The sequence below is a fragment of the Geotrypetes seraphini genome, chromosome 8 (assembly GCF_902459505.1).
Source record: "Geotrypetes seraphini chromosome 8, aGeoSer1.1, whole genome shotgun sequence".
Taxonomy (NCBI): domain Eukaryota; kingdom Metazoa; phylum Chordata; class Amphibia; order Gymnophiona; family Dermophiidae; genus Geotrypetes; species Geotrypetes seraphini.
In genome coordinates this window covers 55,306,244-55,331,706 of record NC_047091.1, presented here as the reverse complement: position 1 = coordinate 55,331,706, position 25,463 = coordinate 55,306,244, and the positions used below count along the sequence as shown (strand labels likewise).

Genomic DNA, 25,463 nt, shown 5'->3' with positions numbered 1-25,463 from the left:
AGCCTTTGGAATTTCTTCATAGCTGCTTGTGGCCAAATCTGAATGCAAATATAGGAGCTTATACAAAGAGGGTGGTAATAGAAATCTGTCAATCCAATACTCTGCAAAGGAGATCATATGAAGAGAAGACAAAACTTGCAAAGTGAGACAGAGGCTTCTGTGCCGAATGCTTCTACCCCACCCAGCTTTTGATGCCATCAGTGCTACAAGGTAAAATTTATATGATTAACCATTATCAGATAACCAAGGGTTTGGGACTTCTACCGCTATAAAACATTGCTCAGCCCAGCAAGAATGCTCTGACTGATGTCCTCATCAGTCTATATTTTTGGGAGTTTTTATTCCATGTAGCCAGTATTTGATGTGGCTTTGATTTGGCATCTCCAGGTGAGATTTGTATCTTATTAACTTACTAGTGTTTAAGCCCATTACATTAACGGGTGCTAGAATAGATGTGTCTGTCTGTCTTTCTTTATGTCTCTCACTCTCTGGCCGCTGTCTGTCTTTCTTTCTGTGTCTCTCCTTGATAACTGTCTGTTTCTGTCTGTCTCTCACTCTCCTTGGCGGCTGTCTGTCTATTTTTCTGTCTGCTTCTGTCACTCTCTGTGTGTATATCTTTCTGTCTCTCTCTCCTTGGCGGCTGTCTGTCTGTCTTTCTGTCTCTTTCTCTCTCTCTCTCTCTCTCTCTCTCCTTGGCTGCTGTCTATCTGTCTTTCTGTCTCTCTCTCTTTCTCCTTGGCTGCTGTCTGTGTGTCTGTCTGCCTTTCTCTCTCTCTCTCTCTCTCTCTCTCTCTCTCTCTTTGGCCGCTGTCTGTCTTTCTTTCTTTGTCTCTCCTTGACTACTGTCTGTGTGTCTGTCTGTCTGCCTCTGTCACTCTCTGTGTGTGTGTCTGTCTTTCTGCCTCTCTCTCCTTGGCTGCTGTCTGTATGCCTTTCTCTCTCTCTCTCTCTCTCTCTCTTTGGCCGCTGTCTGTCTTTCTTTCTTTGTCTCTCCTTGACTACTGTCTGTGTGTCTGTCTGTCTGCCTCTGTCACTCTCTGTGTGTGTGTCTGTCTTTCTGTCTCTCTCTCCTTGGCGGCTGTCTGTCTGTCTTTCTGTCTCTTTCTCTCTCTCTCTCTCTCTCTCTCTCTCCTTGGCTGCTGTCTATCTGTCTTTCTGTCTCTCTTTCTTTCTCCTTGGCTGCTGTCTGTGTCTGTCTGCCTTTCTCTCTCTCTCTCTCTCTCTCTTTGGCCGCTGTCTGTCTTTCTTTCTTTGTCTCTCCTTGACTATTGTCTGTGTGTCTGTCTGTCTGTCTGCCTCTGTCACTCTCTGTGTGTGTGTCTGTCTTTCTGCCTCTCTCTCCTTGACTGCTGTCTGTCTGTCTTTCTGACTCTTTCTTTCTCTCTCTCTCTCTCTCTCTCTCTCCTTGGCCGCTGTCTGTGTGTCTATCTGTCTTTCTGTCTCTTTCTCTCTTGGCTACTGTCTGTGTGTTTTTCTGTCTCTTTCTCTCTCATTGGCCGCTGTCTGTCTGTCTTTCTGTCTCTCTCTCTCACTCTCTGTGTATCTGTCTGTCTTTCTGTCTCTCTCTCTCCTTGGTTGCTGTCTATCTGTCTTTCTGTCTCTCTCGATCGCTCTCTGTGTGTCTGTCTGTCTTTCTGTCTTTTTCTCTCCTTGGCCGCTGTCTGTCTTTCTCTCTCCTTGGCTGCTGTCTGTCTGTCTTTCTGTCTCTCTCGCTCGCTCTTTGTGTGTCTGTGTGTCTTTCTGTCTTTTTCTCTTCTTGGCTGCTGTCTTACTGTCTCTCTCTCCCTCTCGCTCTCTGTGTGTCTTTCTGTCTCTCTCCTTGGCCGCTGTCTGTGTGTCTGTCTGTCTTTCTGTCTCTTCCCCTCCTTTGCCCCCCCTCTCCCCACCCCCTCTCTGCGGCAGCGCCACCAGCCTCCAGTGCCATGGCAGCTAATAAACAGATCCTCATCCTCGACTCGCCCAACAAACTTAAATTCATAGGTAAGGGGTGTTGGTTCGCCGCCGGGCGGACAGAGAGCGCAGCTCCTGTGAGCTGCAACAGTGCTCTGACCCAGAGGGGAGAGTGGAGGCAGAGGAGAAGACCGTGCGACCAGGGAGCGGCAGTGGTTGTGGCCTTCCCTCCCCTAGCTCCGTAGCTCGGTCACTGCCGCCTCCTTCTCTCCCCAGTGTTAGCTCCAAACGTGCGCACACGCTGCACGCACTCCGAATGTGCACATGCGCCGCACCCTTTAACATTTCTCTGCCAGCCACAGAGTTACGGATCACGGAGGCAGGGATCACAAAGATAGGAGTGTGCATGGTGCTTAGAGTTTTATTATTAGTGATATTACATCACTCTGTTCTTAAGGGAGCTGGGGAATTTGCTTCCAAGTGGAGTTAGAGGGCCATCACAAGAGGGTTCCTTGGTTTGCTCTCAGGCTTTGGTAAACATAGACTTTTGTTGTAAGGGGGTTGACAGCACAAAGAATTTGGTTTTTTCTGGATGTTGCCTTGTCAATGTAAGAGAAACTCAAAATGCTTCTTGTTATGTGCCAGGAGACTTGTGTTCTTATATAAAGAATTTGTATATGAGGCTTGAATGTAAAAGTGTTTTATAGAAGACCATATACTGCAACACCGTTAGGGGTATGGTGTAGTATAAACCTCCCCTACGTATCCTCTATATCACAAGTGCTTATATGCTGGATTTTCCAGGCCCTCAGAGGTGCCACCAGAAGCTCAATAAACTTTCATAGCAACTGGCTTTATGCCCCCAATCGTCATCGGGACACTGGTATATTTTATATAAGATGTACTATGCTTATCTTAATAAATTTTTATGTTTTCAATAAATAATTTTAAATAGTAATAAATATAGTGCTTAACTTAACGTGGGTGGTTTAGCCAAGAGGGACAGAGTACGCCAAAATGTTTCACCCTGTTCAGGTTTCCTCAGGTCACAATCCCTACAACAAGACATTAGCTTTAATATTTGATATTATATAAAATCACATAACATCAACCTGCATTGACACACATCAATAGCTTACCTCAGACTGTAATACTCTTCACGTGGCCACCCGAAATGTGATCTAAGATGGCCGCGGCGTGTACTGTAGCTCATTAAATATTCTAAATCCCAGCTGAGACTGACGTCATCGGGCCAACCCGGAAGTGCAGGAATAATCGCAGTCCCGAGAAAGCACCGAGCTGGAAGGACTTTATGTTAGTATAAACACTCCTATAGATCTTGATGGTTTAAAACAGTGTATTAAAGACATGGGGATACAGTGAGATGATGAAATGTGTATTTGCTTGTTGACTATCGAGCTGCATTTTGAGTAGATTTGCATTAAAAAACAAGCACATCCATTGCATTGATTAACAATAGGTGATTTTAACATGCCGGATGTTGATTGGGGTATCCCAATTGCAGGGTCTTCTAGAAGTAGGGAGATCCTGTATTCAATACAAGGAGAGCTGTTCCAGCAGTTGGTAATGGAACCTATGTGGGATAGGGTCATACTGGACTTAGTGCTTACAAACGGGGAAAGTGTTTCTGATGTTACACTGAGTGATCATCTGGCATCCAGTGATCACTACATGGTACAGTTTAATATTAAGACAGGTATAAAGAGAGGCCTCATTTTAAAAAAACAACTTTGTTCAATGGGGGATTACATCAAGGAATTATTATCTGGATGGGAACATCTGGAATAAATAGAAATGCAGTGGGCAAAACTGAAAGGAGTTATTGTAAGGGCGACAAGTAAGTAAAAGTAAGAGGGAAAGAAGGCTGCTTTGGTTCTCAAAAGTAGTAGCTGAGAAGGTAAGGAATAAGAGGTTAGCTTTCATAAGCTACAAAAGATCGCAGAAAGAGGAAGACAGACAAAAATATCTGGAAAAGTTAAGAGAGGCTGGTCGAGAAGTCAGGAAAGCAAAGATAAACAAATGGAAGAAAAAATAGCTAACAAGGTAAAATGGGGAGACAAAATATTTTTTAGATATATCAGTGATTGGAAGAAATACAAAAGTGACATTGTGAGACTCAAAAGTGAATGGGAGAAATATGTAGAAGCTGATAGAGAAAAGGCTGAATTGCCTAACAAATATTTCTGTTCTGTGTTCATGACTGAAGATCCAGGAGCGGACTGCAGAAGACAAATGAGAATAGGGATGGAGTAGTGGTAGACCTTGATCGATTTTCAGAAGGTTGTGTTCATGAAGAGCTAGCTAAATTAAAGGTATATAAAGCGATGGGGCAAGATGGTGTACATCTGAGGGTGCTGAAGGAACTTAGGGAAATTCTGGTAGCTCCGCTGACTGACTTTTTCAATGCTTCTCTAGAATAGGAAGTGTTACCGGAGGACTAGAGAAGGGTGGATGTGGTTCCTCTACATAAAAGTGGAAGTATGGGCCATTTGGCCTTTATCTGCCATCATGTTTCTGTGTTTCTAATTCTATTCTATTTACTTTCGTTTCATCATTGTTACAATTACCAATATATAGCTTAAAGAACTGTAAATAGATATTTCTCAAATTTAATTTTTTGTTGGTTGTGCAGTTTTATAATTTCAGATATAATGTGCCGCAAAAAACATTTGCTTCGTTCAGTGTGCCAGAGTTAAAAAGGTTTGAGAGACATTGCTTTACAAATTGTTTTAGGCTTTTATCCCAAATGAATTTATTTTATTGGCAATCACAAAAGGTATACAGATGATACTTTAGCTATACTTCTTTTATTATATGGTGTTATTTTTATTTTTTTTTAATCTTTATTGATTTTTCATTACTAACAAAAAGTGCAACACAATATTCATAACAATAACAAATAAGCACTTAAATTCAATCAGCAGCAATGCAATAATATAACCCCCCCACACCCCACAATTACATCAAGAATAATCACGCGCCAGACACCAGCACGCCGACAATCCAGCGCTGACAATTCAGCACAAGAAAGAAGCGCGCCCCCGAAAGCTCTGATGGGGGGTGTAGAGAAACGGAACTTTTCCTGAAAAAAATTGGAAAAAGTTCTGTTTTCTCTACAATGTGGGGGGTTGCACCACCCATACCTCCCCAACGGCAGCACGAACACTATGCATTACAGTGGGGGGGGTTCCCCCCCACTCACTTTCGGAGCTCTTTAAAAATAAGTTTTTCGGTGGCTTTTGGCGGCGTGCTTTTTTCTTGCGCTGAATTGTCAGCGCTGGATTGTCGGTGCGCTGGTGTCTTGCGCGCCACTGACTATGAACCCACTAAAGATATATCCCTTCCCCCCTGGATGTGTCTAAATTATACCAACAAAAAGAAGTATAAAATAACTATAACAATTGTACAAAAGACGTCAATGGACCCCAAACTAAGTTAAATTTCTTAGAATACCCTAGTATGTCGGCATTCATTTTCTCTACCTATAGCATAAACATAAGCTCACCCACCAAAAAGAAAAATGAAGTTGATCACAGTTTTTCCAATTACGAGTTATCATCTGCATGGCTATCCCAGTCATAGTCAGTGTTATTTCAACTTAATTCCTTTTGCTATGGGCATGGGTTCATATATTTTATCTACTGTATCACCTTGGATCTAAAACTCTGTAATACTGTTTTCAGTTTCCTGGTGCACTCCTGTTCTTCTACCATATATTTATACACTTTAGTTCTTTTTCATTTATACCTTATTATGAACATAAGAATTGCCGCTGCTGGGTCAGACCAGTGGTCCATCATGCTCAGCAGTCCGCTCACGCAGCGGCCCTCTGGTCAAAGACCAGCACCCTAACTGAGACTAGCCCTATCAGCGTACGTTCTTGTTCAGCAGGATCTTGTCTAACTTTGTCTTGAATCCCTGGAGGGTGTTTTCCCCTATGACAGACTCCAGAAGAGCGTTCCAGTTTTCTACCACTCTCTGGGTGAAGAAGAACTTCCTTACATTTGTATAGAATCTATCCCCTTTCAACTTTAGAGAGTGCCCTTTCATTCTCCCTAACTTGGAGAGGGTGAACAACCTGTCCTTATCTACTAAGTTTATCCCCTTCAGTACCTTGAATGTTTCGATCATGTCCCCTCTCAATCTCCTCTGTTCGAGGGAGAAGAGGCCCAGTTTCTCCAATCTTTCACTGTACGGCAGCTCCTCCAACCCCTTAACCATCTTCGTCGCTTTTCTCTAGACCCATCGAGTAGTACCGTGTCCTTCTTCATGTACGGCGACCAGTGCTGGACGCAGTACTCCAGGTGAGGGCACACCGTGGCCCAGTACAGCGGCATGATAACCTTCTCCGATCTGTTCATGATCCCCTTCTTTATCATTCCTAGCATTCTGTTTGCCCTTTTCGCTGCCGTCGCACATTGCACAGACGGCTTCATCAACTTGTTGATCAGAACTCCTAAGCCCCTTTTCTGGGAGGTCTCCCCAGACATCCTGTATTCGTGCATGAGATTTTTGTTACCGACATGCATCACTTTATACTTGTCCACATTGAACCTCAACGTTGAACCTCATCTGCCATATTCTGGATATTTTATAATCATGTATTAGACCTAGAGTTTATTTTTGCTTTTTGTTTTTGTTAGATGTTTGGAAATTTTTGCACATTTAATCTATCATTTTTTTAAATTTAGTACTTTGTCACAGTGCATGGGCTTTTATTTATCACTGAAACAATGTCAATACAGGGAATTTCGATATGGCAGATTGGCACTTAATGAAATAAAATAACACTCTTTTCAGCTACAGTGGCAAAAGAATGCTTAGAATTTAGCAAGTCGGTTGGTTGGGTTGAGTATTTTTCAGCACCCCCTCGTATAAATGTACATTTTTGTGTTCTGTTTCCTTTTAAGGACCCTTGATTCTACAAATTATACCAATAAATTATGACCACCTAAAAAGCAGCCGCCGATTATGTATCAGTCATGCAATGGAGCCATTTGTAGAATTGCGGATACATGAAAGGTAGGTGCTAGAAATGTAAACCAGGATTTTAAAGGTCTACATTTTCAGTGTTTACCTTTCATAAGGATCGCATCTCTGCAGGCGCCTTAGGATGCCTCACGCCACTTCTGGCATTAACCACACATACATTGATGTTAGACATCATAAAGCACCTTCATAGGTAGGATAACGGCACCCTTAGGCACCTCCAATTTTGCTTATAATGTTATTTTAGTTGGTTTTTAATTGGCATAGCCAATTAGTGCACCAATTAAACTAATTAAAACCAATTACGTTAGGCAGCGGTAGGGAACCTTCCACCACCTAACTTTGGGTGCCATTTTTGAAATCAGGCCCATAGTGCTAATCTAATCTAATATACAATTTATTAATTGCACTATGCCAAAAAGGTTCAAGGCAATTTACTTTCAAAGAGGCCGTAAAATCTATGGGAAAATACAAAAGCAATCAATAATTATTAAAATATAATCATAACATGAATATTACCACAAGTCGTATAAAAAAAGTTACAAATTTTTACGAAACCTTAAATTATTGATATCAGTCCTAGTGCTGAAACACAGGCCGTGTGGAGTCTCTAATTATCCCCCCCCCTTTTTTTTCTAAGCCGTGGTAGAGGTTTCTACCGCAGCTTGGCACGCTAAATGCTCCAGCACTGCTCTGATGCTCATAGAATTCCTATGAGCATCAGGGCAGCGCTAGAGAATTTAGCTCTCCAGGCCATGGTAGAAACCTGTACCGCGGTTTAGTAAAAGGGGGGTATATTCTGTTTGGGATTCTTCAGATCAGATGCTGTATAAAGTTGTAGTCATCCAGATCATTTGCTCCACTTTTTCTTTTTTATTTCTTTATTTACTTCTGGTATTGCTGTGGGAAAAACTGGTCTTTTCTTGGTTTTTCAAGTTGTTCAATGTACCTGTCTGCCAACTGCTTTCATATGCTGATGATTTTTTCATCTTAGACATAACATAAAAAGACCATTCTGTGGTTGTTTACCTGATGTATGGCAATCATTCAACAATGATTTAAAACCGAATACCCAGAAAACCAAACTTTTAGGATCCAGTAATACTATTATGTTTATTCTATCCATGCTATCCCTATGGAAAAAATATTACCCTCTCTGTGGAACACATGAAAAACTCTTTCAGATTGTCATTTTATAGGTTCTGACAGCTCCAATTATATAAGAACTTCCGGAAGGATCATTTTAGATTATTGATTCAAGTGCTGATACTGCCACAATTAAATTACTATACTGTAACTCCCTGTATTGGCAGTGCATATACAGAGTAGACCAAATACACCAAGGAGAGTAGCGGATTAAGTATTAAGAACAGACCAAAGAAACAAGAAACATAGAAACATGATGGCAGATAAAGGCCAAATGGCCCATCTAGTCTGCCTATCCACTGTAACCATTATCTCTTTCTCTCTCCGAGAGATCCCACGTGTTTATCCCAGGCCCTCTTGAATTCAGACACAGTCTCGGTCTCCACCACTTCTTCCGGGAGACTGTTCCACGCATCTACCACCATTTCTATAAAACAGAATTTCCTTAGATTACTCCTGAGCCTATCACCTCTTAACTTTATCCTATGCCCTCTTGTTCCATAGCTTCCTTTCAAATGAAAGAGACTCGACTCATGCGCATTTACATTATGTAAGTATTTAAATGTCTCTATCATATCTCCCCTTTCCCGCCTTTCCTCTAAAGTATACATATTATACTGAATGATCTTTAAGTCTGTCCCCATACTCCTTATGATGACAGCCACACACCATTTTAGTAGCCTTCCTCTGGACAGACTCCATCCTTTTTATATCTTTTTGAAGGTGTGGTCTCCAGAATTGTACACAGTAATCTAAATGAGGTCTCACCAGAGTCTTATACGGCATCAACACCTCCTTTTTCCTACTGGCCATACCTCTCTCTATGCAACCTGGCATCTTTCTAGCTTTCACCGTCACCTTTTCAACCTGTTTGGCCACCTTAAGATCATCACATACAATTACACCCAAGTCCCGCTCTTCTTTCGTGCACATAAGCTCCTCACTCCCTAATCTCTCCTCACTCCCTAATCTGTACTGTTCCCTTGAGTTTTTGCAGCCCAAATGCATGACCTTGCATTTCTTAGCATTAAATTTTAGTTGCCAAATTTCAGACCATTCTTCAAGTTTCGCCAGGTCTTTCTTCATGTTATTCACACCATCCGGCATGTCTACTCTATTGCAAATTTTGGTATCATCTGCAAAGTGGCCACGTTCCACCTAAAGATTGACTGTACCAGGGGCAAACAACAAGAGGGAACGCTCCCATCTAGAACTAACAGAACTATCCAATATCCAAAGCCACCTCAGCAATATTCCACAAGCTGATTATCCAGTGTTGTGTAGTGACATTTATAGCAGGGGACTCATTGGTAATTTCGTGTATAGATTACTGTAATGCCCTTTATAAGGGCATTACAAAAAAGGAGATCAGACGACTACAGATCGTCCAAAATACCGCTATTAAGATCATTAGCGGGGCAAAGAAATATGATCACGTCTCCCCTCTTTTAATCAACGCTCATTGGCTGCCAATCGAACACAGGATTAGTTATAAAATTTTACTTTTAACATTTACAACCAGAATGAATAACCAACCCGATTTTATTAATAGTCTTTTAATCCCGTATGGCACGTCAAAATCCCTTCGCTCAACTTCTCAAAATCTTTTAGTTATACCTTCATTAAAATCAATTAATACTTTACGCACCAACAACTTTGCCGTTACTGCCCCTTCTCTGTGGAATTCATTGCCTACATATCTTCGTTACGAATCTGATATAAAACAATTTAAAACAAAATTAAAGACATTTCTATTCCAAGATGCTTTTTGTTAAAATGCCCTTTTAAGGGCTAAGTCTATAATCAAACTTTAATCTTTTTTAATAATTTTTACCTAACCTATTGTTTTACCCATTTATGTTTTGCCTATTCTATATCAATTCTAGTTCTTCCCCATCTGCCCTTTATGTTGCCGTATGTCTGTGTAAGTAACCCGTTTTCCCTGTTTTAATATACGTCTCAATGTAACTGTATAATTTGTTTTCATGTAATTTTATTATGTTAACCGCTTAGAAATTAGATTAAGCGGTCAAAAAAATATTTTAATAAACTTGGAAACTTGGATGTGCTGCACCTGGGGCAGACTTCCTGTCATGCCCTTTCTTGGTATACCACTGCCTCCTTTTACTATGAAGAAAGGCCCAAGCTTTTGATGGAATTTGAAAACTTTCCTATTTTGTAATCAACTGGAGATAGAAATGAGTGCTTGGGTCTGTGACTGAAGATTAATGCTGTATATACGAGTAGTTGTCACAAGAAGGTTGGGAATAATTTTTGAATTTCTTTATTTTTGTATATACACTTTTAACCTTAACGACATCATTCTTTGTCAATTGTTCATTATTGTATGTGCACTATTTGTAACTCTGATATGTTTATAACTTTGATAAATTGCTGTGAACCGCCTAGAACTCCCCGGGTATGTCGGTACACAAAAATTAAGTTATTATTATTATTATTTAATGAAACATGTATTTTCCATAAATTTTATTGTATTTTGCTCTGAGATTTCAAAAGAAATTGAAAGTAAATTATCCAAAATTTCTCTCCTTTTCAGTCTTCCAGCAATTCTTTACCTTTCCTACTCCCTTTTGTATTTCCCTTCTGTGTACCTTTCCTTTAAATATTGTAGTTCTCCCCCATTCCCATTGTTTTCTGTAGATTAAGCATGTTAGTCAGCCCAAGAATTATTATCATTCATGTATGTCTAAATGGGAGCCCGAGGCCTCGTGCCGATGGGCAAAATATAATACGGGGCTGGTGGGCCTCCGTGTTGCTCATCGGCCGGGGCGGTCAGGGGGGCGGTGTGATTCGCCCGACGGCTGATTGGCCTGTTAAAAAGCGTCAGCCAGCTTTTAAGCTGATTGGGTGCGTGCCGGAGGAGGTGCGGAGGCGAGGGGATTTAAGGAGGGGGCAGTGGAGGACTCAACCGTTTGGGTCCTCCAGGGCGTTTTTCCCTCCCACCCTCCCTTTGTTTTTTGGTGGTTGGGAGTAGTTCGGGGGCGGATCTCCCGAGCTATTCGGTCTTTGGGCTCATCGGGTGATGAGCGGTGGGCCGGCGGGGTGCCGTGCCCGGGGGGTCAGGTGACCCGGATAAAGGGGCATGAGGGACATGCCACCCCTCTGACCCTTGTTGAGGTGGCAGGGTCGAGGGCACTGAAAGTTGGTTTTTGGGGTAGCTCGGGAGGAGCTCTTGGATTTATGTTAATCACTGTTTGATGGAAATTATAATATGTTAATTTTATTAATAAACTGAGCTGCGGCTAATTCCCAAAGTTGTTGTCGTGTTTTTATTAAAAGGTAGGAGGTGTATCAGGGTAACATCTGTAGGGTAGGGGTGGTTAGTCAGGGAGCAAAGGGGGCACATCCAGATCCCGATGTTATTGGTCTATAGGTTTGTCTCCTCGTTATTTTAAAATTTTTTATGTACAACGCTTTGTACCTTTGGATAAGCGTTTTATCAAAAACTTGAATAAACTTGAAACTTAAACTTGAAACAATAAACTATGGGACTCTTTTTCAGAAAAGAAAAACTTTCAAAAGGTGGCTTAAAGGGGCAGATGGACGTTTTTCTCGCCAAACCCTTCCGATTCACTATTTTTTAAACCCATTTTCTAGATGGATTTCTATGCTGCTCATCCACAGTTCGTCTAAATCTCAAAGGGGCATTTTAGAGGCATGGTGTGGGCGGCACCAGGACAGGCTTATGACCTGGACATTTTCCTGCCATAATCAAACACTTCAAAATATGTCCAGCGCACAGTTTGAACATTTGGGTCTAGACCTGTTTTAAACATGAATAAGTGTCAAAAATGTGCCCCAACTGAACAGATGACTATTGGAGGGATGTAAGCATGACCCTCCCCCACTCCTCTAGTGGTCACTGACTCCCCTCCAAACCCCCACCAACACTACCACCACCACCCACAGATATTAATGAAAGAGTACATTCCTGCCTGTATGACAGCTTTAGATGTTCTGAACAGTCCTATCAGAGCAGCAAGCAAGTCTCTGGAGTAGCCTGGTGGTCAGTGCAGTGAAGGGGACCAAGGTTCATATCCCACTCTTACTTTTACACTTGTAGTGAAGAGTGTGAGCTCATCAAAACCCACTCTAATCTCAGTGTACCAACATATAGGTAACACCAGCAAGCATAAGGGCTATTGTTGTGGTGTACAGTTGGATCCAGTAGGTTTTAGGTAGGTTTTGGAGGGCTCACCACACAATGCAAGGAGGTTATGTTGAGATGTGCACCTGGGACTTTTTATGTGAAGTTCTTTGTAGTGCCCTCTAAGGCAGTGTTTCTCAACACGCGGTAAGCATACCCTTGGGGGTACGTGCCACCGCGGATATTGCCTGACCATCCGCCTCCACCTAAGTCGTCACCACCGCCAGGGATCCCTCCTTCCTGCCCGCCCCTCTCCGTCAAAGCCAAGCCAACCCCAGCCCCCACTCCTCTCAGCTGGATCCGACCTCTCCCCAGTTCCCAATTCCCCCACCTACCAACTCCCTTCCCCCCCCCCCACTGTATTTTAAAAATTTTGGGTGGTCAGCAGCACAATGAAGCCAGCTTCCCGCTGTCTGCCTGCCTGCCCCAGAAGTGTTATTTCCGCAGCCTACACAGAATTGCAGAAAGAACATTTCTGGGACAGGCAGGGAGATGGCGGGAGGCAGGCTTTGTTCCCGATTCCCCCACCTACTAGCTCCCCGCCGCAGAACTTAGCAGAAAGAATACTTCCGAAGCAGGCAGGCAGGAGGCTGGCTTCATTGTGCTTCTGGCTGCCTGAAAATGTTAAAATACAGCGGTGGGGAGCTAGTAGGTGGGGGAATCGGGAACTGGGGAGAGGTCAGATCCAGCTGAGAAGAGTGGGGGCTGGAGTTGAGAATAAGGAAAGGACATATGCTGCAGGGGTGGGGGGGGGAAGGACAGATGCTGCACGGGCTAGGGGTTAGGAAGGGAGGGAAAGAGAGATATGCTGCCAGTCGGTGAGGGAACAGGAAAAGAGAACTGTTGGATATAGGTGTGGAGTGAGAGGCAAAGACATGGGGAAAAAAGAGGGAAATTGGGCATAGAGAGAGGAGAGAGGTAGAGATGCGTGAGGAAGAGAAGGATTAGAGGGAGAAATGTTGGGTATGGTGGTGGAGAGGGAACAGAGGGACAGATTGAAGAGGATGCAAGGTGGAGGAATATTGGACATAGTGACAGAGGGAAAGATGTGGCATGGTGCTGGAGAGGGATTACAGAAGTGGGTATGGAACTGGTGGACCGTGGTGAAAAATGCTGCACATGCTCCAGGAGATGAGACAGGGAGAAATGTTGGATATGGCAGTAGAGGAGAGATGGGAGGGAGAGATGCCTGGATCTCTCAAGAAAGATGGACAGTGAAAGAGAGATATGTTGTCAGGGTGGAGGAGAGAGGAAGAAAAGTTGGACTCATGGAGGGACAGAGAGAGATGTTAGTTGGGGAAGGGAATGAGGTCCGGAGATGAAGCTTGCAGAAGGCAGAAAGAAAGAAATATTGGATTCATAGTCAGAAGGAAGTGTAACCAGAGACTCATGATATCACCAGACAACAAATGTAGGAAAAATAATTTTATTTTAAAATTTAGTGATCAAAATGTGTCAGTTCTGAGAATTTATATCTGCTGTCTATATTTTGCACTATATTTGTCTATTTTTCTATTGTTGTTGCTGAGGTGATGTTGCATATTTTAAAGTCACCTGCCTTGACCTCTTTGAAAAAAATACCCGAATATAAATGATAATTAAGATTTTCTCTGCGTACCATATGCTTTGTGGTTTTTTTTATTTTGTGGTTACCATTATGTATTAATAAGATTATATTGCGTGTATATGAAAAATGGATGTAAGAAATTGCTCCTTTGACCCTGGGCAAGTCACTTAATCCTCCATAGCCCCAAGTACGTTAAATAGATTGTGAGCCCACCAGGACAGATAGGGAAAATGCTCGAGTACCTGATTATAAAAACCACTTAGATAATCTTGATAGGCAGTATATAAAATACCTAATAAACTTGAAACTTGAAACTTCAAATAGTACTATTATTATGGGGGTGGGGTCTAGGGCGGAGCCTGGATGGGTATGGGGCAGAGCTTGGGTGGGGTACTCAGTTGATATTTGTTAGACATAGGGGGTACTTGGCTTGAAGAAGCTGAGAAGCACTTCTATAAGGTTCCCCACTGCTCTGCTGTAATGTCTGTTTGGCCAGTCTACTATAAATGCTGGCCCCTTCTATATTTCAGAGGCTCGTTTTGTGCATTTGTCTTTTGGACATGTCTTTATCCCAGGACAAGAGGCAGCATATTCTCACTTGTGGGGTGACGTCATCTACGGAGCCCCGACAGGACAGCTTTTCAAGCAAACTTGATTGAAGATTCAAGTTTGCTGTGCTGCACCACGCATGCGTGCCTTCCTTCTCCACTAGAGGGCGCATCCCCTCCTCGTGGTCTCCAGTTCTTTCGTTTCCGTGGAGCCAAGAAGTCGTCTTTCTTGCCTCTGCCCGAAAGTGCCTTCTAGCACCGCAGCTTTCTTATTTTTTTATTCGAGAGTCGCTGTGCGCGTGTATTTCATCTTTTTCTTCTTCGTTGCGAAGTTTGCGGTTTTGTGTACAGCCCGGGGGCTCCCGGGTTGTCACGGCTGCGTGGTCTCGTCGGCCGCGGCCTATATTTTCTTATGTCCCGGCCCTTGACCGGGTTCAAAAAGTGCACCAAGTGCGATCGCCTCCTGTCCATCACAGATCCGCATTGTTGGTGCATTCTCTGCCTGGAGGCCGATCATCCCACCGAGTCCTGTCCCCAGTGTGCCACATTTCAGCATCGGGCCCTTCGCCGACGAAAGGCCCGCATGGCGGATCTTTTTGCGGTCGACCAGCCCTCGACCTTGGCTTCGGCCCCGGCCTTGACCTCGGCCTCGGGTACCCCGGCCCCGCCTCGAGACTCGGCCCCGAAGGCCTCGGGGTCGATGAAGTCCTCGGCTCCGGGTAAGTCCCCTCTTCCTCCAACAGGTTCCACACTGGCGAAGAAGCCAGCCTCGGGGACGCCGGCCGGGCATGGTGGGAGTTCCTTGCCTGTGGCTCCGGCAAAGCCCTCCAAGCCTTTGGGACGTGCCTCCACCGCAAGGGAATACTCTGCATCGAGGTCGCCCTCGGTGGAGTGCACTGCGGCCTCGGACATGCCGTCGATGCTGTCCGTGCTCCAGGACATGCTCCAGGCGATGATCTCGTCGGGGCTGTCCGCTGCACTAGCCCATCTTCATCCGGCCCCGACCTCACGTGCGCTGGACCAGCCTGAGCCTCGCATCGAGGCGACTGGGGGCAAGGTGCGCCGGTCCCGGCGCCTCTCGTCGTCCTCAGGCTCCTCGCCCTGGGCCTCGAGGCGATCTTCCCCCGTGGGGCTCCGAGGCGCGAAGCATCGCTCGAAGACCGGGGCGACCTCTGTCCGGAGGGTGGCTAAGCGCGCCCGAGGTTCCCCGCCGAGGCGAGGCCGTTTGCCGACTGCTCACGCTATGGGACCGCTGAGGGTTTCGGAGTTGTCTCTGGATAACCATCGGTTGTTGATGACTCCCCCTCGGTCCGGGGCTCTGGGCCGAGGCTCGAGGCTTTCGCTGAGGGAGTCTGGGGACAGGTCCCCGACCCGTCATCGGTCGGTGCCTCGTACCCCGGGGTCGTCTCTGAGGGGCTCCTCGAGGCGGCTTAGGTCCTTGACCCCGGTGCGCTCTTTGAGTGCCTCTTGGGGCTCGGAGCGTGAGCCTGAGAGGGAGCCTCGGTATTCCCGAGAGGCTTCCCCCTCTTTTTCGGCGAGGCGGTCCCCCCACATGTGAGAATATCTGCCTGCTGTCCCTGGATAACACTTGTTACGGTAAGTAACTGTGCTTTTTCAAAAATGATTCAAAAAGATAGATGCACATCTGAAAAATTATCATTTTTGATTAAAAAAAAAAGATAGAGGTTTGCAGTCATAGCAAAATGGTCTTCCACATAAATTAAGCTTACATCCAATGAACTGAAAAAAATATTGAATAAAATTGGAGACAGAGAACTTTGAGATACACACTACTTCATTTTCCATTCTGACAAGATCATTTGACCCAACCTTTTTTTTTTTTTTTGATACAATTCCTATGACTCTCTACAACTCCTAGGACCAGCATCTTTTTCTCTTTCCTTCCCCCCACCTTTGGGACAGAAATTTAACTTTCTCCTGCCTCCAGCAACCTCAACACAAGGCCTTTGAATCCATGTACATGCTCAAGCTCTGACACTCCCACCCTCTCTAACACAGACTTCCTGTTTTGGAGGCAGTGAGATATGGCCGACCTTGAGATAATACATGAGCTCAAGAGCCCCACACTGACTAGGGTGGGATTGGGGGCAGGACTAGGGCATGATGGAGCGGGGATGGATGGAGCTGGGAGGTGGGTCTAGGGATCCAGATTTTCCAAACAGAAAATCTGGTAGCCCTACTTTATAAAAGTAGTACTGGACATCTATAGTATTAGTTCTATAGAGGCGATAAATAGTAGCAGTAGTCTTCTTAATCATTTCAGTCATTTCAAACCCAGAAGAATATTCCAGAAGGTGGAGATAAAGTGCTGTTTCTTCCTTGTTTCATGATCATTACTCACTCAAGTGGATTCTGTTTTACAGGTTTAGACACGTCCCTCAGTTTCTTCCAGAATGGATTTTGGTGTCATGTTGATTCTCTTTCTGATTGCCTGCATCTCCTACCTGATTATGATATATGGAAAAATGCTGCAGAAAAGGGGTCAGCTCCCCACTGGCCCCATTCCCCTACCAATTGTAGGCAACGTGTTTCAGGTGAACAATTATAACATCGCCAAGTCTCTGATGAAAGTAAGTAGGATTTATTAATTCCCTGCCTGGGTATAATCCATTGGAATTGGGTATGTCATTAAATAGACTTTACCCCAAACATAAGTTGTGTCTAAAAGATGCTAAGGTTGATCCTCTCAAAAAAGTGAGATTACCGCTTCTGTGACTGAGAGCCAAATATGAAGATATTTTAGCAGACATTCAGGAAGTAAAACCTGAATATCTCAATCTATCCATTTTCTGGAGCAATCTGGTAATCCTGCTGGGACCCTAATCTTACCTAATGTAATCCTGGGCCTTCCCTATTCAACTTGCAGTTGTTTGTGCACTGCAAGAGACAGGCCCCGTACATCTACAGGGTACTGGAGTTTATTTTATATTTTTTTTAGGGGCGGAGGGGTTGCAGAGCCCTCCAGTACCTGGAATCAGGGTTCTAGTAGGATTACCAGACATTCAGATTTACCCAGACATGTCCTCATTTTAGAGAACTGTCCAGGCGTCTGGATGGCTTTTCAAAACCCAGCACTTTGTCTGGGTTTTGAAAAGTTTCGAGCTTGGGGCCGCACCTGGAGGGTATCTGTGCATGCGCGAATGAAACGTGGTGACGTCACATGCATGTGTGCATGTGTGTGATGTCGTCACGTCACACATGCACATGCTCAGAGGCCCTCTAAACGTGGCTCTGAGCTCGAGGAGGTTTGGGGGCTGGGCTGGGGCAAAACAGGGTGGGGCTGGGTGGGTCTGGAGTGGGGCCACGTCTACGGATTTTTCATTCATAAAATCTGGTAACCCTAGGTTCTTGAACTTTATAATTGGCATGGGAATTTGGCCGTGCTATTAAAAACCAATTTTAAAAAAATATTTGACAATTAGGGTTGCGTGCAGACTACCACACTGCACCTAGTGATGCCTAATTTGAGGCAGATACCAACGCCTAATGACACCTACCTGAAATGTAGATGTGGTTAGGAGCTGAGAATAGGAGCGGTTGACTTAGGCATTGCTAGGTATCTGTGTCAGGCACTTTACTGGCGGCCGGGACAGTGATTTGCCATGATGGTCCCAGCGACAACCAGGGTTTAGTTTTATACTAAACAAAACAGTCGCGAGTCTGAGCACTTCACATAATAATTTTAATCAATTGAAGTATTATCAAGTATACTGTGACTGCATATGTACCGTAGTTGACATATCACAGTAATATTAGAGTAAAACTCCCTGGAGCTTGCTATTTTAGTACCAATAAATTAGGCCAGGAAAACCCTGGCCTAATAATCTTGCATCTATCCCAAGGACACTTAGCAATGCCTAAGCATGATTCTATAAGTGTCATCTAGCAGTTGATTGATAACTGCGCCGACCACTGCCTAGAAGTTAGGCGCCATTTATAGAATCGGGCCCTATGAGGCTCATTTTCAAAAAAGATAGACGTCCAGAAGGTAACATAAACCAGCACTTGGATGTCTTACTGGTTAAAACATCCCAGTTTACATTTTTGAAAATGACTTTTTAGATATATTTCTGGTTGTTTCTTCTCCAGTGCATTTAAATATTAAGGGGGGCATCTTAGAGGTGTGTTTTGGGCAGGATTAGGGTGGGCTTAGCAGTTGGACGTTATACAGCCATAATCAAATATTGATTACATTGAGGGCCATTTTCAATAGGATATCTAAGTCCGACTTTGGATGTTTCTCACAAGACATCCGGTCGGAGGTGGAGAAATAGTCATTTTTTTAAAAGGCAACACTGCAAGACGACCAAAATGGGTTGTTATTTTTTAAATCACCTACTTAGATGTCTTGGCCACCAAGACGGGACCCTTACCGCCCGAACACTGCGGGCTTTATCAAGGAAGATAATGGGTCTGCCCCTGACAATACAGACCCTTTATCTTCTTTGATAAAGCCCGCAGTGTTTGGGTGAAACTGGTCCCGTCAGATTATGCGGTATATGATATTGAGAACCGTCTAATTTGTTGCAACAAAAGATAAGTGTCTGTTTATATACTAGACACTTGCCCCCTCTTTTACTTAGGGCTCCTTTTACTAAGGTGCACTAGCGTTTTTAGCGCACGCAGGATTTTAGCGCACGATACACGGCTAGAACTAACACCAGCTCAATGCTGGCATTAAAGTCTAGCATGTGCGGCAATTCACTGCACGCTATTCCGTGCGTTAAAGCCCTAACGCAGTTTTGTAAAAGGAGCCCTAAGGTGCGCTAATCAAATTAGTGCGTGCTAATCGGTTAACGCACCTTAGTAAAAGAGGGCCTAAGAATGTTTTAAGACAGTATTCATAAGAAATTATTGCACTAGCACTTTGAAAATAAATTCTATGGGGTACAAAAAAAGATTTAAATCAGTATTTAATTATTTAAAATTGTTAAATTTATTACATTATCAAGTTAAATACAGAAGGTTTTTTGGATTGGTGAATGAAACGTCCATCTATGATTAAGCCTTGAGGGATCACATGATTTTTGGCATGGATGTCTGAGTTCCTTCTTTCAGGCACGTGCTTCTGTTAGCTAACCCTCTTTGAGTATCTAGTTTTTGTTTGGTTTATTTCATTTTTGCTGTTCTTGGGATTTTTGAGGGTCATAACTTAATCTCTCCAGTGGTCATCTGGTCTGTTTGGGTACCATTTGGCACTTAGATGCTTTTAAAACAAATCTAGCTGACAACATCTAAGTTCAGGACGTCTTAGGAAAGGTTTGATTATTACCGCAAGATGTCCAAGACTAAGCCCTCCCAAAGGCCATCTCTAACACACACCCCTTTAGTCTTGGATGCACAGCTGCTAGGATGCACTCGCAAGACATCCAGAAAGACAGTTTTTAAAAACGGTACGAGGACACTTTGACAAGAAAAAGTCCAAGTGACGATTTATGCCTTTTTTTGGATGTCTTAAGAGTTTTGAAAATGCCCCTGAAAATGTCCAGGGCACAACTTGGACATTTTGGACTAGACCTGTTTTTAAAACAAATTAGGGCCAAAAAGGTGCTCAAACTGACCACTGGAGACATATGCAGCATTTTTCATTACTGCCCACCAGCCCCATGCCCATTTCTCTTTCTATCACCCCTCTCCAACACCATGCCACATCTCTTCCTCCATCACTATATCCAACATTCCTCCCTCATGCATCCCCTTCAATCTGTCCCTCTGGTCTCTCTCCACCATCATATCCAACATTCCTCCCTCTCATCCTTCTATTTTCCATGCATCTCTACCTCACTCCTCTCTCTCCATGCCCAATTTTGCTTTCTTTCCCCATGTGCACTATCTCTCACGCACACTCATGCCCAACAATTCTCCCTTTCAATCCCCTCCCCCTATGTCCCAAGTTAATGCCCCCTTCCTCTCTCCATTCTGTGTCCCATGTTCAGGCCCCCCTTTCTTTCTATGTCGAGTTTATGCCCCCTCCCCCAGCCTGTCAGTTTTGTTAGTGGCCCCCAGCCTTTGTCCCAAACTTAAGTTGCATCGCCGGGAATCCCTGCCTGCCCCACCCGCACACCGTTTCCCTCCCCCAAAGCCAACACATCCACAGAAGCTGCCAGGGATCCCTGCCCGCCTACCTGTCTGTCTGCCTGCCGCACCACCACTCACCCCACAAAGCCATCCCGGTTACTTTGTCAGAGCCGGACTTGCTTCATTCTCACCCATCAGCAACTCCATGCAGGGACGGCTTGTGCAGCAAATCACATGCACGTGGCTGGCCCACAATCCTTGCCTCTGACGTCAAGTCTAGGATGAAGGTGATCGGCTCAGGAGTAATCTAAGGAAATTCATTTTTACAGAAAGGGTGGTAGATGCGTGGAACAGTTTCCCAGAAGAAGTAGTGGAGACACTTTGTCTAAATTCAAGAGGGCGTAGGATAGGCACGTGAGATCTCTTGGAGAGAGGAAGAGGTGATGGTTGCTGTGGATGGGAAGACTAGATGGGCCATTTGGCCTTTATCTGCCATCATGTTTTTATGTTTCTATTGATTTCTCAGGAGGGATAGATCCAAAACCATGTGCACATACAGCCTCCTAACACGTGAAAATGAATTACACCTTTAGGAAGGATGCATTCAAGTTGGATGCTAAATTCAACATTAATATTTAAAGAGGTTATTTGTATATTTAAAAACATACTTCCAGTATTTAACCACAGCAATATGCATTTTTTTAACACCTAGCAACCACAGTAAATATATACTCGATAATCAATGCCAGTACCTGGATACCAGCAAGCACGAAAAATCTGGATGTAACACTGACCTGTGGTGTTACCTTGCTAGTGGCAGCAGTGGTGTAGTGAGGGAGATGGGTGCCCAGAGCAGTGGCACCTGGCATCGCCGTGCACCCCCCACTCTTTTCCACCACTTAGGTGCCCCCCTCCACCACACTTTTCCCCAAATCTTGAACCCCCATACCTGTTGAAATGTTTGCCAGTGTGAGCAGCAGCATCTTCCACCCACTGCTCATGACGGCCTCTGCTCCCTTTTGATGTCATGTCCTTGTCCCACGACCAGGAAGTAGGGCTACCAGATACCCGGATTTCCCCGGACATGTCCTCCTTTTCGAGGACATGTCCGGGGATCCGGACAGCTTTTCAAAGCCTGGCACTTTGTCCGGGTTTTGAAAAGCTTTCCAAGGAGCAGCAGCATCGGGATTGCATCTGCACATGCGGGAATGCAATGCGGTGATGTCACACACATGTGCGCAAGCGTGTGATGCCATCACGTCACACCAACACATGCACAGATGCCCTCCTGACAAGCAACCAGGTTGAGGGGGCAGGGCTGGGGGGCGAGACTCAGGCGGAATGGGTGTAACTCGGGCAAAATAGGGCAGGCCAGGGGTGGGGCCCGAAAATCTGGTAACTCTACCAGGAAGCAATGTCGGTAGGAATCTGAGACCAGCTTGAGCAGCAAGTGGAACATGCTGCTCGCATCAGAGAGCATTTAAACAGGAATGCGGGGGGGGGGAGAAGACGAAAGGTGCTGGTGCCCTTCGTGAAGAAGTCCACCTACCTGCCCCCCCCTTACTACGCCACTGAGTGGCAGTTTCCAAGAACATAAGAACATAAGAAGTTGCCTCCGCTGGGTCAGACCAGAGGTCCATCGTGCCCAGCAGTCCGCACCCGCGGCTGCCCATCAGGTCCATGACCTGTCAGTGGTCCCTGAACTCATCCTATAGCCTATCACTACTTCTATCTGTAGCCCTCAATCCCCTTCTCCTTCAGGAATTTATCTAAACCCACTTTGAATCCCTGTATTGTGTTCTGTTCAATCACAGCTTCCGGGAGTGCGTTCCATGTGTCCACCACTCTCTGGGTGAAGAAGAACTTCCTGGCATTGGTTCTAAACCTGTCCCCCTTCAGTTGCTCTGAGTGCCCCCTTGTACTTGTTGTTCCCCACAGTCTGAAGAATCTATCCCTATCTACCTTATCTATGCCTTTTAGGATCTTAAAAGTTTCTATCATGTCTCCTCTAAGTCTCCGCTTTTCCAGGGAGAACAGCCCCAGCTTTTCCAGCCTGTCGGCATATGACAAGTTTTCCATATCTCTTATCATTTTCGTCGCTCCTCTCTGGACCCCATCAAGTATTGCCATGTCCTTATTGAGGTACGGCGACCAATACTGGACACAGTACTCCAGATGCGGGCGTACCATAGCACGATACAGCGGCATGATGACTTCCTTTGTCCTGGTCGTGATACCCTTCTTGATGATACCCAGCATTCTATTTGCTTTCTTTGAAGCTGTCGCACATTGTGCTGATGCTTTCATTGTTGTATCCACCAGCACACCCAGGACTCTTTCGAGGTTGCTTACCCCTAGCAATGATCCCCCCATTGCATAGCTGAACATCGGGTTCTTTTTCCCAACATGCATGACCTTGCATTTCTCTATATTAAAACACATCTGCCACTTTTTCACCCACTCTTCCAGCTTCGTTAGGTCTCTTTGCAGGTCTTCACAGTCTTCCGTGGTTCTAACCCTGCTGCAGAGTTTGGTGTCATCCGCAAATTTGATAACCTCACATTTCATCCCCGTCTCCAGATCGTTTATAAATATGTTGAACAGGAGCGGTCCCAACACCGACCCCTGGGGAACTCCGCTTGTGACCCATTGCCAGCCCTTTTACTCCAACCCTCTGTTTTCTGCCCGCCAACCAGTGTTTAATCCATCGGTGTACATCCCCCTCCACCCCGTGGTTCCACAGCTTCTTAAGCAGCCGTTCGTGGGGTACCTTGTCGAAGGCTTTTTGGAAGTCGAGGTAAATGATGTCTATGGGTTCCCCTTTGTCCATCTGGCTGTTTATTCCCTCAAAGAAGTGTAGTAAGTTCGTGAGGCATGACCTTCCCTTGCAGAAGCCATGCTGGCTCGCCCTCAGCTGCCCATTCTTTTCTATGTGCTCGCAGATGCTGTCCTTGATCAGTGCTTCCATCATCTTTCCCGGAACCGAAGTCAAGCTCACCGGCCTGTAGTTTCCCGGGTCACCTCTCGATCCCTTCTTAAAGATAGGCGTGACATTTGCTATTTTCCAGTCCTCTGGGATCTCCCCAGTTTTCAAGGATAGGTTACATATTTGCCGGAGTGTTTCCGCTATTTCCCTTCTCAGTTCTTTTAGCACCCGTGGGTGGATTTCGTCTGGGTCCGGTGATTTGTCGCTTCTCAATCTATCTATCTGTCGGAGGACGTCCTCATGGCTTACCTCTATTCGCTCCAGCTTTTCATCTTGATCCCCACTTATGGTCTCCTCGGGTTCTGGTACATTGGATGTGTCTTCGCTCATGAAGACCGACGAGAAGAACTTGTTTAACCGGTCTGCCACCTCTTTTTCCTCCTTTATCACTCCCTTTCTGTCTCCATCATCCAACGGTCCCACTTTCTCCCTCGCCGGTTGTTTCCCCTTTACGTACCTGAAGAACGGTTTGAAGTGTCTCGCTTCCCTAGCCAACTTCTCTTCGTACTCTCTTTTTGCTTTCCTAACCACCCGGTGACATTCTTTCTGGTGTTATTTGTGTTCTTTCCAGTTTTCCTCAGTTTGGTCCTTTTTCCACTTTCTAAATGATGCTTTCTTGTCTCCTACTGCCTTCTTCACTTCCTTTGTTATCCACACTGGTTTTTTTGTTCGATTTTGTTTGCACCCTTTCCTAAACCTGGGGACTTACAGGTTTTGCGCTTTTTGCACCGTGTCCTTGAGTAGGGACCAGGCTTCCTCTACGGTCTCCATTTTCTGTGAGCTGTTTCTGAGTTTCTTTTTCACCATTTTTCCCATAGCATCGTAGTTTCCTTTTCTAAAGTTGAGTGCTATCGCTGTGGTTCTCTTTACCTTTGATGTTCCTACCTCTAATTTCACTGCACAACAAAGTTTTTGCTTCCTGAACACTGCTGGGTGTTTCTTATAGAATTTTGGGTGCTGATCATGAATATTACATCAAAAATTACCCATCACGTACCATTTCAGAGAAATCTTCAATTTTGTCGTGATTTTTTCTTATATTTGGATGCAAACAATTTTTTCTCCCATAAGTGTCTTATCAACCAGGTATAACTGGAATATCTGTGGAGACCTCAAAGTCGTTGCTCTGTTACTAGGACTGCAGCTTGGCTATACAAAGTACTGCTGTTTCATCTGCGAATGGGACAGCCGAGACAGAGAGTCGCACTATTCTAGAAAGAACTGGCCACTCCGTAAAAAGTTAGTTCCAGGACAGAAAAATGTAGCACATGAATCGCTTGTTGACCCGACAAAGATATTTTTGCCTCCTCTTCACATTAAACTGGGACTCATGAAGAATTTTGTGAAAGCAATGAACAAGGAAGGGGAAGGTTTTCGTTATTTAAGACAGATGTTCCCAAGAATAACTGATGCCAAGATCAAAGAGGGTATTTTTGTTGGCCCCCAGATCAGACATGTTATGAGTGACAAGCGATTTGAAGATCTGTTAGTTGGGCCGGAAAAAATTGGCTGGAAAGCCTTGAAAGACGTTGTTGACAATTTTCTGGGCAATTACAGAGCCCCAAACTACATTCAGCTGGTAGACAAACTTCTCAAAGCATACAAGAGAATGAAGTGCAATATGTCACTCAAGATTCATTTCCTCCATTCACACTTGGACTTCTTCCCCGCAAATCTCGGTGCTGTGAGTGACGAGCACGGTGAAAGGTTTCATCAAGACATAGCTACGATGGAGAAACGATACCAGGGCAATTGGAATCCGTCAATGCTTGCCGACTATTGTTGGATGCTACAACGTGATGCACCAGACACTGAATATAAAAGAAACTCGGGAGCAAAACACTTTTAATTCTGTTTCATTTAGTCGCTTGTGCGAAACGTAAACTTGACTATATATTTTATTGTCAGTAAACATAAAAATGTCTATTTCTCATAGTTCTTACGTGATGCAGTAAAACCAAAACCATATTTGAGCATACCAAGTTGGTACCTGTCATAATCACCAAAAACTTTTCAGGAATCAAGACTTAACCAAAAAATTGTTGTGCAGTGTTTATACTGGATCATATTGTGATTGCTGTTCCCTAGTGGCCCTACTACTACAACCTC

The 25,463-nt window shown here is 44.6% G+C and overlaps 1 protein-coding gene across 1 annotated transcript in view; it reads left to right on the top strand.

Annotated features, from left to right (window-relative positions):
- Positions 1-54: 54 nt before the first annotated feature.
- LOC117364878 (cytochrome P450 2F2-like) overlaps positions 55-25,463 on the top strand; it is a 142,022-nt gene continuing 116,613 nt past the window's right edge. The window contains exons 1-2 of the mRNA XM_033954603.1: positions 55-210; positions 16,714-16,920. Of these exons, the coding sequence (XP_033810494.1) occupies positions 16,744-16,920 (177 nt within the window). The 5' untranslated portion in view covers positions 55-210; positions 16,714-16,743. The remainder of the gene's footprint in view (positions 211-16,713; positions 16,921-25,463) is intronic.